We start from the raw sequence: 12,494 nt of genomic DNA on the forward strand, positions 1-12,494 counted from the left end.
AAGAAAAAATGCTAGAAAGGAATTTACAAATAGTCATGTGCTTTCTTAATCTACTGTAATAATGCCAGAAACATTAGATATTCAGCTACTCTGTTGTCTAGACAAATGGCATATTCTTGCTAATTGCAAGTACAAAATGCCAATTTGAAAACTCGGTTTTATGGTAGTAGGAAATGATAGAAAATGGCCTATGCTCTCATAAGCTTTTTTCCCTCTCATTACTTGAGATGGAATTGAAATCCTGTGCACAAAATTATACTGATTTAATCAACTATGAATATGTATTTTCCAAACTACATGGCTATGAACATACAGATCATATTTACAATGCCTGTCTCAAATTTAAGGGTTATTAAAAGTCATCTATTTTGTAATATGTGAACTATTTCCAATGTTAAAACTTGACTTCTTAGCCACAATATTTTCCAGCAACATTTGAGAAAATTCTGTGGGGTTTGTGTTTGCCAATGAGGAGGTACTGAAATGAGGAGGGAGTAATATTCTTTATGTATTTCTTGTTTGTTTTCCCATTTACACAGTCATCTACAAAAACTTTCTCCTGGACACTTCCTTGTTCTGGTTTTCCTGTTATGTATAAGTTTTGCCCTGTTGTCTCAAAGTGAAAAGGGAGATGCTTTGCATTTGTGCAGGATGAGGAATCAGTGTGCAATTTAGAGTGCCCTGCCCCTTGTGTTCAGTTTTTTACTATATTACAGGAAAGGCCTTATTGTCCATTGCATCTTTTTCCCTGAAACCTGTGCAAAGTGCACAAAAAGTTATCATCCGTGAAGTTCTGGAGTGTAACAGAATAATTCTAACATTCATGGGACATCTCATGTGGATAGAACCTGGGAAAAGGACTGCGTTCATGGCTACAGCTCAGTGTGGATGTTTTCTGAATGCTGCTGTGCTGTCCTGGGCATCCTAAACCATCAGATATATATTGCCCATGTGCAACTTTCTAAACTTGCTGATAATTGTAGCTACCTGCTCCTGAGTCACTGTACCATGCATATAGCTGACATTAGGTGGTACACTTAAATTCAATACCCACCGCCTTCTGGATTGGGATGACAGTCAAAAAGTAGGTGTACTCTTGCTCCAGAGCTCATACTATGCCTTTGCACAGGAATACGTAGATGGCCTTTGAAGTCCTGAAACTAGGATACACTACCAGTTTTTTGTGATAAAACCACCCAAGGCCACCAAGACAACACCAGCGCATTTCAGTGTGGAATCAAAAGATAAATTACTTGTGCTTGTGCTCAGTACTCACAGCAGCATCTCTCCAAAAATGAGTTGCATTACTGGTACTGCTGTGTATATAATAATATCTCCTTCTGTGTGATTCTCAGTGAAATCTCCAACATTCTGTTTCCCTTTCTGAAGAAATAAACTGTTGCAACATAGAAACCTGTCCTTATCATCAGAAGAGGTAAACAGTTGCAACACAAAAAACCTGTCCAAAACCATCATTATGGGTGGTGGAAAATACCAGGTAACAGCCCCGTATCATATGGATTATGGTATTTGCATAGCAGGGGGAAGGACAAACACTAGAAAGTCCTTCCCAGAAAAGCTAAAAAAGAGTTTTTCTGAGGTAGTATGATGGCGGATATACACCAGCAATACAGGGACACCTGGGATACTCTGAAACACTTGCCAGGCCTCAGCTATGGCTGCTACTCACCTACCACGTACCCTGACAAGGATAGGCTGGGTAGCTACCCAACAGAGCAGTGCAGACATTGTCCTGCTGCCCTTCCTGCAGCATGAGAGTCTATGGAGAACAATTTGGTGGGATCTTAATTTAAGACTGGACTATGTCATAATAATTGACTAATCTATTTCCCTATGCTTATCTCTTATCACGTCTCTTGGATGGGTCAAATTAGGTCCTTCTGGCCCTTGGGAAAAGGAGGAGGGAGGGTTCCCCAGCCAGCTGCAGTGGAATAAAACGATGTCACATATAGACACATTACAGCACTGCGTTTGAGTTGTTCGGCATTATCCTGGGCCGATATGCAAATGGTTGCTGGGCAGATTTAGGTTGCCCGGTAATCCTGTGCTTAATGATTTCTGGCAATGTCAGAGCAGACCCTGGCGAGGAGAGACCACCTCGTCGCGCTCTGTTTGGGCGCCCTGCAGCTGTAAAGTGGAGATGGACCTCCCTGGGTATCCCTGGGATCACCCTGACTGCTGGGCTCCTGCGGATTTTTGCCCTGCGGGAGCCCGCAGTCACGGGGCTATCGGCCAGACCGCTTTCACGACAGCTTTCACTTGCTAAGGCAAGGCAACATGGACCATCTGAGAACGTGCCCTGCAGTGAGCAGGGTGAAACAGAGACAGCTGTAAACCCTTGGATGCTCCCGCTGCAGGCGCTGAAGTGCCACCCTGCGGTGCCCCCTCGGGAGTCCCCGCCGGCTCTGGGCGCTGTCCCTTGCAGGGGAGCGGCACCAGCCCGGCACGGTCCCTGCACCCCTGCCCCGGGATGCTGCTCTGCGCTGCCGCCGACGGGAGCTTGGCAGAGACTTCAATGCTTCCAGGCGTCTGTGCAGGGTCTCCCGTTGTGCTTGGTCCTGTTATCAGGGACATAAAAGGAAAGAGGCACCTCTTACATTTCCCTACGTGACCCAGAGCAACAGCTCCATGTGTGGATTTTTTGTTCTTTTGGGGAGAAGGGAATGTAGGTGGGTCTAGTAAAATAAATTGCAGGACTTTTTGTTTTGATTAAAGCCATTGTGTAACTACTGCTTGTATTTTCTGTAGTCACATTCCTACAGCTACAGTCACAATAGAAGGCAGCTTATTTTTAAAATGAGAGGAAGGCTTGACAAAAGGTTACAGTAAAGAAAGAAAAAGCTAAGGACATTGATAAGGTATCAGCCCTAATCCATACATCAGACAGATATAAACCTGCTTAAAACTGTTACAATGATAATTTGCTTTCCCAAGTGCAATGGCAGGGTGATAGCAAAACAATCCAAGGGTAAATACCAAAAACTAACTATGTTTTCTGTATTTTTCTATGTCTATGTTTATATGTCTATGTTTATGTATTTTCCTGTCTCTGGAGAAATGCCACATTCATGTTTAAAGCATAAAATAAAGGAATAGATGGCAGTATTTAAAACATGCAGATGAGCTCCAGAAACTTCTGAGGGCATTACTATAACTGCAAAGAAGGTACTATTTATCTTAGGAGTCACTGGATAATGTGTAACATATACAGAAAAGTGAGGTACAAGGTCAGCTCTCATGCTTAGGAGCGCTGGTAGTTTGGAATTGGAAGTATTCTTCATGAGGCACTCTGCCATCTGACTTCCAAGAAAAAAATACTGTAGCAAACAAATTCTTTCAACCTTTCCTTTTCTCTCTAATTTTCTGTGTAGGAAAGCAAGACCTTTTCATCTTAAGAGTGCCTGAAAATTAAGAATAGATGAAAGGGAGAAAGCTAAGCAGCTTCTTCCAGAAAAATTCCTTTATCTATAGATTCATGTATTTAAAGTTTCACAGGAACATTATGATTACCCAGTTAGAGCTGCCTGACTGGCTGTAAAACCTCACCAAGTAATCTCTCCATCAAGCACATAACATCTGTTTGAGTAATTGCATACTGCTTACAGAGAAACCTAGTCCTGATTTAAGGGCTGCAAGTGATAAAGTTTGGCAGTCCTTACACAGGATTTGATTCAATGAAAATTATTCAATTGGCATATTATGCTCTCTGTCTGTTAGGTTTGGAGCAACAGAAAGATGTACCTGGCTTTAAAAACAGGTCTGTTTCAAATCTCTATGATCAAACTCTACAGAATTTAAAACAAACTAAAAGAGTTCATAAGAATACTTGTGCAGAGTCTTCTCTTTTGTAGGGACACAAAAACATACTCTGTTATTTTTTTTGGAATTTTTAGAGAACATTGACTAAAATGGGGAATTCCACAGGTGAATATCTTTGGTGTAAAACTCATTTACTTTTCTGTTTCAGTGATCTACAGGAACAGTTTCCAGCCCTCTGTAAGGCTAGAAGTCTTGATTTACGTGTGGTAATACTCCACCTTCTTTTTAAAGACACTAATGTAAAGAGATTTACAGCAGAGGCACTAGTCTTAAGCAGTGAGATAAGTTCTCTCATAAGTGCCACAGGAATTCAAACTTTCATATGCTGATGAGATTTCAGGTGTTCAGATTTGACACCAGGGCAAAATGATCATAGAACTACTCACTTACTGACAAACACCACAAAAGCCTAAGAGCTCTGTGGCAGAAATAAAGATTAACTGGCATTCTGATCAACATATCTGTGCCTGTGGTGAAAGCTGTATAAATACACTTAGTTGTAAAATGTGATCAAGGTGCCTGATAAACATATATAGCCAAAAGATGGCATTTTCTTAACAGATGTGGGTACAATATGTTCACAGATCATGTCAGGATGGGAACCTATGCTCATATGCCACTTTAAAGTACACACTGCCAGAAATTACTTGCCCTCTTTCAGACACATTAATAAATAGTAGACAAATATTTCAGAATACAATAACATTACCAAAACATGATCATATTGGTAACCTTGTTTTCCATGGTAGCAAACATCAGGCATACATAAGCATTCAAACTATGGTAACTCTTCTCTTTGAAATAATGAATGTTTCCAATATTCATTTGCACCATCTGCTCCAAGAATGGATTTTGCTTACGTCCAGTGATGCCCTGCTATTGCTTGAATTGACTGCCACAGCTGAAGATCATGAAGTGACTCAGTGCCAAAACAAAGAGATGAAATATCAAGGAAACCACTTTTTAAAAATATTACCTTAATAAAATCAAGCACAAGCTCCTGAAAAAAATGTGAACTTTGAAACAGAAGCATTAGACATAGCTTCTCAATTCACCTTTCAAAGTTACATCAACAGAAAAAGCAATCGTAATATTTGCACACCTAAATAAAAGAAGCTAGGATTTTACTTTGAGCCTTAAAAAGAGCTCAGTTCAGTCCCCTGTCAGATGGAGACCTCCTGTGTTACCTTGGATAAATTGTTTGGCACAAGGTTTCTCAAGGTATGTAAATGTCTAGGTTTGTCTAGATTTGCATTGGAGTATTTGCTACAGATTCCCATAACTAACAGGGACTGAAAATGAATACATATCTACTTTAAAAATTATCTCTAAATATTTCGTTTTTTTCCTGAGAGTTAGTCTGTGATTGACTAAGGGTTCACAAGCCTATGTACCTGGGCTATCATAAACAGTGAAATTCGGGGGTTTTTTCACTTTGTATTTTGGTAAGTTAGTATGGTGCCCATGAAGCTTTTGAGAGCTAACAGGTCTGACAATCTGCTCCAGGAGAGTAGGCTCTGTTCCCCTCTGTAATATGAGAATAATTGTACCTTCACTGGGAGCTATCAAAAAAACACAGGACACATTGTGAGACAGTCATGTTGTGTCATAATGTAGAGATATTTCAAGACTGAGTTAAGACAAATAAAAGAAAATTTTCAGTCGCTGCATAAAGAATATATGTCTGTTCTGTAACTTACTCTCTCTATTTCCACATCTCATCAGAGGAGAAATAAAGAACATAATTCAGTTCTCATACAAAAGTATAAATAAGGTGGTGGAGAAGTCCTTGCACCAGAAATTGAGAGCATGCAAATAGCTGAAATCACTCAGCTGAGTGTTGCTCAATACCTCCTGGAAGCTGCTCAGCACATGAGAATCAGGGCAGAATTTGTATATTTGTTTCAGACCTGGTTCTGCAATACTAAATTAAATGAATCATCTCAACTTATGCAGAATTACCTTGAAATCAAGAGGACTAATTACACAAAAATCACTCAGGATGGGAGGAGCTGCAGTGAGGCCACATTCACTCTAGACAATTGAAAAAGCTCTTTCCACAATGCACATCCCATATCTATGATTAAGCTAATTGCTGACAGGAAGGCAAGTGTTTATTGAATGTGATGTCTCAGAAGCAAGATTTGGCTCAAGAAATCCCTTCATTTGAGGAGCCTGGAAGGGATATCAGGGAAAAACAGTTCATAAGCAGTTTCTATAAGCAACCACCAGAGGTGAGATAATGCCAAAGTGGTTAGTCCAGTGCCTGACTGTCACAGAATCCATCACACATATGAGAAACTGCATTATAGTCGGAAAAGAGTATTCTCAAATTTCTATATCATAAACTTCAACATTTTCACTTACCATTTTTTCCCTGCCACAGTGGACCAGCAAGATGTAACTGATGAGAATCTTTATGTTGTCAACATAGATAGTGCAGACTTTATGAGATTGCTTTATGCCATTTAGCAGTTTAGCTTGGCTATGCTTTTTAAATTTAAAGAAATACACTGATTCTTTGTACTAAAAGGCAAAAAAACCATTCCTTATTCAAATTATTCAACTATGGTTAGTCCACTTTAATTATTGCATATAAAATTGTTTTATTCTTTTCTTCAATCAGACTGGCAGAGATCACTTAGAGCATTCAACTAAAACAGTCTCGATAAAAACTAATTAAAAGCTCCTGTGAGTTTGAGCATGGGATCTGGTAAACTCAGTAACAAATAAAACATAATTCTAAACATTCATGTTTACAAAAAAATAATTACAAAATCTGAACAATAAGTTAATAAAGTAAAATAGTTATCTACTGTTCAGATATAAAATCCCAGCAACTTAATTTACATATCACTATAGCAGACATGACAAAATTGTGAATAATGCTATCCACTGTCATAAGTGGTACTTCAAGATTTCCAACAGAAAACTTATATTTTAATTTTCTGTTCAAATACAGCCAAAAGTAAGAGGCAAAGCCAGCCTAATAGTAATCCAAGGTTCTGTAGGAGAAACATCAACCAGGGTCGCCGTGTCTGAATATGAGTCATTTCAGGAAGCTAAAAAAAGAATAAGACACAGAATGAGAGCCAGATACATTCATCTGTGGGAAAAAAAAGTTATGGGAAAACAAGGCAAACTTCATTAAAAAAAAAAACAAACAACTTTTAAAATGCTGAGCTTCTGACTATGGTTATTAATGTGTAGCATTTTCTGTACATTTTGACAAAAAGTGATCTTGACAGTGAAATATTTCAATTAATCAAATTCAACCCACTTTGGTTCTTTTACTAGCACTGACAAGAATTATAAACAAGATTCTGAAATTTTTTAACTTCTCAGTAGTTTGTAGTAATTTTATACAGATGTCTGCAAGGAAATACTTATTTAGTAAAATTAGTGATTTCCTTTTGTGGGAATAAACTAGTTGGAGTATTTTTGCTTCAGTACTATATATAGTGTCAATCATGCTTTTTCTGAAATAACTGGCAACACTCCTATTTACTTGGGCTTTAGTAAATGTACAAGTTGAACACAGGACTTTTAAAATGCTTGAAAAAAATCATGTTTAGTATTTTTCTCTGTCAGTTTTACATCAAGTAATGGAGCAACACTTGTTTATAATCGTAATAAAAGCTACTTGCACTGACCTTTCACTCTACACAGTGTATTTTATCAAAGGTTTAAACTAAATATGTGTCTAAACAGAGCTTGCAAAAATGATGCCTCAGGCTCAAATTCTCTTAATATTTTTGCTTTATGCAGGGGAAACACTGATGACTGCTAATACTGTCACATCAACTCTGGAAATAAATACAGAGCAATAATCTAGTGCTGACCTCTGGTTTTGGTGTGTTTTTTCTGTGCTTGAATAAAACTACTGAGTTCCTCTGCACTTTGGAGCCTCTTTGCAGTAGCTGTAACAGCAGCAGCCACTGGGAGACAGTGGAGTGGTGCTGACCAAGGAGGTTAACGGGAGTGTTTGCTACGCTTGTCCTTCTCTCTGTCAGACAGGGGTCTCTGGGGCTGCTTCTCCTGCATTCTTCTTCCTTTGGAAGTTGGCATAGGCCCAAAACAAAACTGTACTGAAAAATCTGCCTCCGCTGTAAAGTTTTGCCTGAAAATAACAGGGAAACCCAAATGCCCTGGATCTTCATTACAACCGGGCAGTGGTTTAAATTACGGTGCAGAAACTTACGTAGTTATACTTGATCAGTGTTTAAAGATAATCAGAAACTTTTCATCTAAAGCAAGTGTAAACACCTCAAAGTCCTGATGTAAATCAAAATCTGAACTGACAGTTTTAAGTGCTCAGAGCCCACAGGGGTTTTTGTGTATATAGGTAAAAACTATTAATTAAGAGCTACCCTGAATCCAGGGTTCCAGTCCAGATGTTTAGTCTTTCTTATTTATCCTTATAATCAGTCTATTTTGTCCTCTTCTCCAGTGCCTGAGTGAACAAGTTCTCCAAACGGGAAAATTTCCTCCTCTCGCTGCAAAATCCAGTATTTTCATTGCTGTCAGTGAGAATTTATTTATTGCTATCAGTGACAATTTAGGAGCTACACAGATGCACAGCAGGTTCCTAAGAGAATTTTCAAAAGGAATTCTTAGCAAGTAGTACCTTTTCCATGTCCAGTGCTGATGTCTGCTCCCTCTACCTAACCTATGTGCATGTTATCAATACAAACCATTTCTATAGCCATACCTAGTGTGACATCCCTGCTTATCTGCTAAAATAAAATGGTTGCTGTCACAATATCAGCTGTGGTTACCCAGCTCTCTCTGAACAACAAAGTGTGTGGTACAGCAGAGAGAATCTTGTTGTTTAAGAAGCATAGGCCGTTCAACTGGCAGATGCAAACCACTTCACAAGTTAAGGGAACATAGCACCACATCCAAGCTGTCAGAAGCTATCACGCTTGCTAATGCTTCAAGTCTGTCAGAGGCAAAAGAGGTACTGCTTTATTCCACTCCAGGTCATGTTATCATGAGCACACAAAAGATAAGAAGAAACAGGAAGCAGCATGCTGAAAGAAGGCATGAGAGGCTCTCAGGCTTGTACTGGCTAAAAAAGAGTTCTACCAAGCTGGGCACAGGTGGCATGGCTGCTACACTGCAACAGTCCAGTAAATCAGTTTAAAACTACTCCCTTATCTTCAAAATGGGAAAAATTTTCAAAATTACATTTGAAAACATTTTCAAAAAAACATTTTCAAAGAGTAAACTTCAGTTTTGCACAATTTCTTGGTGAAAAATGATGAATGTAAGTGATTTTATCTTTTGTCCCTTATTCAGTTTCTGAAATTGTTAGTCTATACAGCTTGCTAATGGAGTTATGATGCCATTTGTAGAAACAAAAAACCTTTAGTTACCCACAGAAGTAGTTTTGTGGTACTTTGTCTTTGGTTGCAGTCTCACTGTGTTGTTCTGTCAACAAACCTCCACTCACACCCCTCAATGTTCCTCAATGCAGAAACCAGTGATGCTGTTCAGTTTTATTAAACTGCTGCTCTCACAAGCACATGAATATGTGAAATCCCATAAAACAAGTACTGAAAATTATAGTCAAGCTTTGTGTACTATTAAGTGTTTGTACACCACTGGCAGGAGCACTGATGATTGCTGTTTGTAGATGAGAGTGCAGCAGAGAATAGAACCTATTTCTGTGCAGAAAGTTGAAAAATACATAAAGAATGGCTCATTTTCTCTTGAGATGTACTATACTAACATGCAAAAATTTTCAGATCTATAGATGCCTGCAGTGCTACATAAATAATTTTTAAAATAAAATAATCCTTGTGATATATGACACTGACAAACAGGTGAGCCTCCTGATGGCAGCTCTTTTGACAAAATGCAGAGAAAGGCTGATGAGAGTCCTATTAATAAAAGGGATTGAGAGAAATAAGTTCCTCCCCTCTCTCTCCCTTCTTTCTCCCCTTCACATCAAGAGGAAGATTATGATGACAAACTGAGAACAAGGGAAAATACATCCCTGTCTCTGCCTGGAACTGTATTTTCTCTTGGGAGTTACAGCTGGCACATTGCTTTGAAGACTCAGGGTAAAACATAGTATTTTTCTAAGAGCTTGTGGATCCCTGATGGATGCCGATCCTACACTGAAGGAAAAATATGTGTACATCGTTCCTAGACCCATTAGTAAAACCATGCCTACACAGCTGGTAGGCAGCCTCACTTCCAAATGTCTCTGTCAGAACAAGCTGCAACTTGGTACACAGTGTTCTTGTCTGTTATTTACCACCTCAGTCAGGACTGTTGACACATCCACAATCCTTCAGCAGTTCCCGATTAAGCTCTTAGGTGCACTTTATGTTCATTTTACTTTACTTAAAATAGCAAAAATAGACAAAAATACTACCAAAGTCTAAGATCAGTTACTGCAGAGTAGAATTAAGTTGAATTTTAAATAGGTTATAATACTGGAATGGCATATCAGGTTTAAAGTATGATGCCTGAACCTGGTATAGAGCATCTCAGGCACAAAGTGGTAATGAAGACAAGGGGTGGTAATGAACACAAGAGAGAGACAGACGGCCTTGGGAAAAAACAAAGTAATAATTTATGAAGAGACTTCTTTTTTCCTCCCTCTTGATCTACTCACTCAAAACATTCCATCTTTGTGGAGGAGCTTGCAAGAAACTTTACATCAACACAGGATGTGTAAAGAGCCCTGTGACAAAGCTGGGCAGGCATTTATGTTCTGCATTCCTACAAGTGTAACACTTACCCATCTCTTCAATAAATTATGTGGCCTGAGGAATCTGCATGAGCTATGATTCCTCCACATTTTGCTCAGTCCTTAGACCTTCCTCCTACCTCCTATCTTCACACCCTATTTTTCTATAGAGAGATCATTGCTATTGAACTGGGAGTGTGAAAAATACTGGGCAAATATAAAAAATTTGAGGTTATCTGAAGGCTTTTTAATTGCTTAAGAGTTCATTGAAACGTCCCTAGGACAGAAACGAAATGTATCTTACAAGTATCTTACATTTTAGTTCTGAAACAGCAAATTTGCATTGAAACAACAGGTGAAAAATATATGAAGAAAAAGGGCAGAAAAAAGAAAAAAGTAACCAATTTTTTCAAGATCTTAAAAACCCCTGAAGGTTCAAATATATAATTTTCACTAATTAACTAAAAATACATTGTTTAAAAGTCTTTAAGTATTTTTTTAAAAAGACTCTGAAAGTCCATTATGCCTTTCTCTTATCTTAGTCCCTTAATGACCTTTATTTCCCCTTTTCATTATAATGACACCTAGCATGAGAGTGACACAAAACAAAACCAGATTACTGTTTTAAGCACTCTGCACACACAGGACAGAAAACATGCTCTTCCCAACAAGCAGCCTATGAACTCTTTTTCTCTCCACATTCATCCCCCTGCATTTGTCTGACACTCATCTATGATATGGCTATGCTATAAGGAAAATATAAAAATAGACTGAAGTTCTCACCATTTCTGCTAAAGATAAATACAAGAACATTCCAGCTGTAATAGTAAAGATCCAGTTTTGAATGGATGGGTCAGTCGATAGAGAAAGGCCAATATAAAGTCCTAAGAATGCTGTTAGTGCACTTATAAAATTCATCAAAATTGCAATCTTCGTGGGGAGCCCTGTACTTAGCAGCACAGCAAAATCTCCTGCATAGAGAAAAAGAGAACATTTATTATTTAGCTGATAAATGTATTTTTAAGACTCTTGGTAATAAAATATGAAGGAAAATAATTAGGATATGCACAAAGATAGTGAATGACGGAGGGCTGCCTTTAGAATTCTGTAGAGTTAGTTATAAACTTGTCCAGTGTGAAAGAAAAATCTCAAAACAAAAAAAAAGTCATATTGACTTGCACTTGTTTAGCTGTTCCGAAAGATAGCATACAGTATTGAGGAGGGCTTTCTGTTAGTTCTCTATGTTCTGTGACATTCCAACTTGGATACATGCAAAAGTGAAGTCACATGGCTTCCCAGAGTTTCTAAATCTTTCTCCACTGGGGACTTGCCAGTTCAAATCATGTGGGTATATTTGCAGCACGGTCTTTGAGTGTTTTACAGGTGCTGCAAGTCAGAGTAATCTATGCTGGTCTGATCCCAGTTTGAGTTTAATTCCACTGATTTCAGTCCTCATCAATTGGAACAAGTTGTACATCAGAATCCCATCGCAGATTTTTCTTCTAAAATAAAAGATTTCATAACAGGCCCACAGTAGAAGATTCGAAAAACTTTGTTTCATGAGTGTAAAAAGGCCACTTTGACACTGAGGCACTACTGCCCCAGAATTAAGAAGGTGTCTTTGGAGGTAACTGTCAGGTATTTAAATTTTCTTTGCTATGCAAACAAGAGTTACCAGTTTTACTGCAGTCCTCCATCCCACCTTTTTGTTTGGAGGAATTTTCTACATAGCACATGAAATCTTCAGTCACTTAATGACGGAAATGAGAACCTGCAGTTCTCATCTCAAACTTCCCAGTTTATAAACATCTGTCAACACAATGCCAGGAGCAGCTTCAGCCATGCTGGAAGTTTTACCACAGAAGGTCAATCAAGGGCAATATTCAACAGAACAATCTTCCCATCCCGTCCACTAGTAGAATAGGTCATACACCTTTTATTATCTTATTGT

General features: G+C 38.5%; 1 protein-coding gene across 6 annotated transcripts in view; it reads right to left on the reverse strand.

Annotated features, from left to right (window-relative positions):
* Nucleotides 1-5,423: 5,423 nt before the first annotated feature.
* Nucleotides 5,424-12,494, reverse strand: part of SLC39A12 (solute carrier family 39 member 12) — a 42,385-nt gene continuing 35,314 nt past the window's right edge. For all 6 annotated transcript variants that reach the window (XM_017729202.1, XM_017729200.1, XM_017729198.1 and 3 more), the window contains 2 exons: nt 11,327-11,514; nt 5,424-6,902 (listed from right to left, as the gene is read on the reverse strand). In XM_017729202.1, coding sequence (XP_017584691.1) covers nt 6,774-6,902; nt 11,327-11,514 — 317 coding nt within the window. In that variant the 3' untranslated portion in view covers nt 5,424-6,773. The remainder of the gene's footprint in view (nt 6,903-11,326; nt 11,515-12,494) is intronic.

Source organism: Corvus brachyrhynchos, unplaced genomic scaffold (genome assembly GCF_000691975.1).
Source record: "Corvus brachyrhynchos isolate BGI_N302 unplaced genomic scaffold, ASM69197v1 scaffold142, whole genome shotgun sequence".
NCBI classification, from domain to species: domain Eukaryota; kingdom Metazoa; phylum Chordata; class Aves; order Passeriformes; family Corvidae; genus Corvus; species Corvus brachyrhynchos.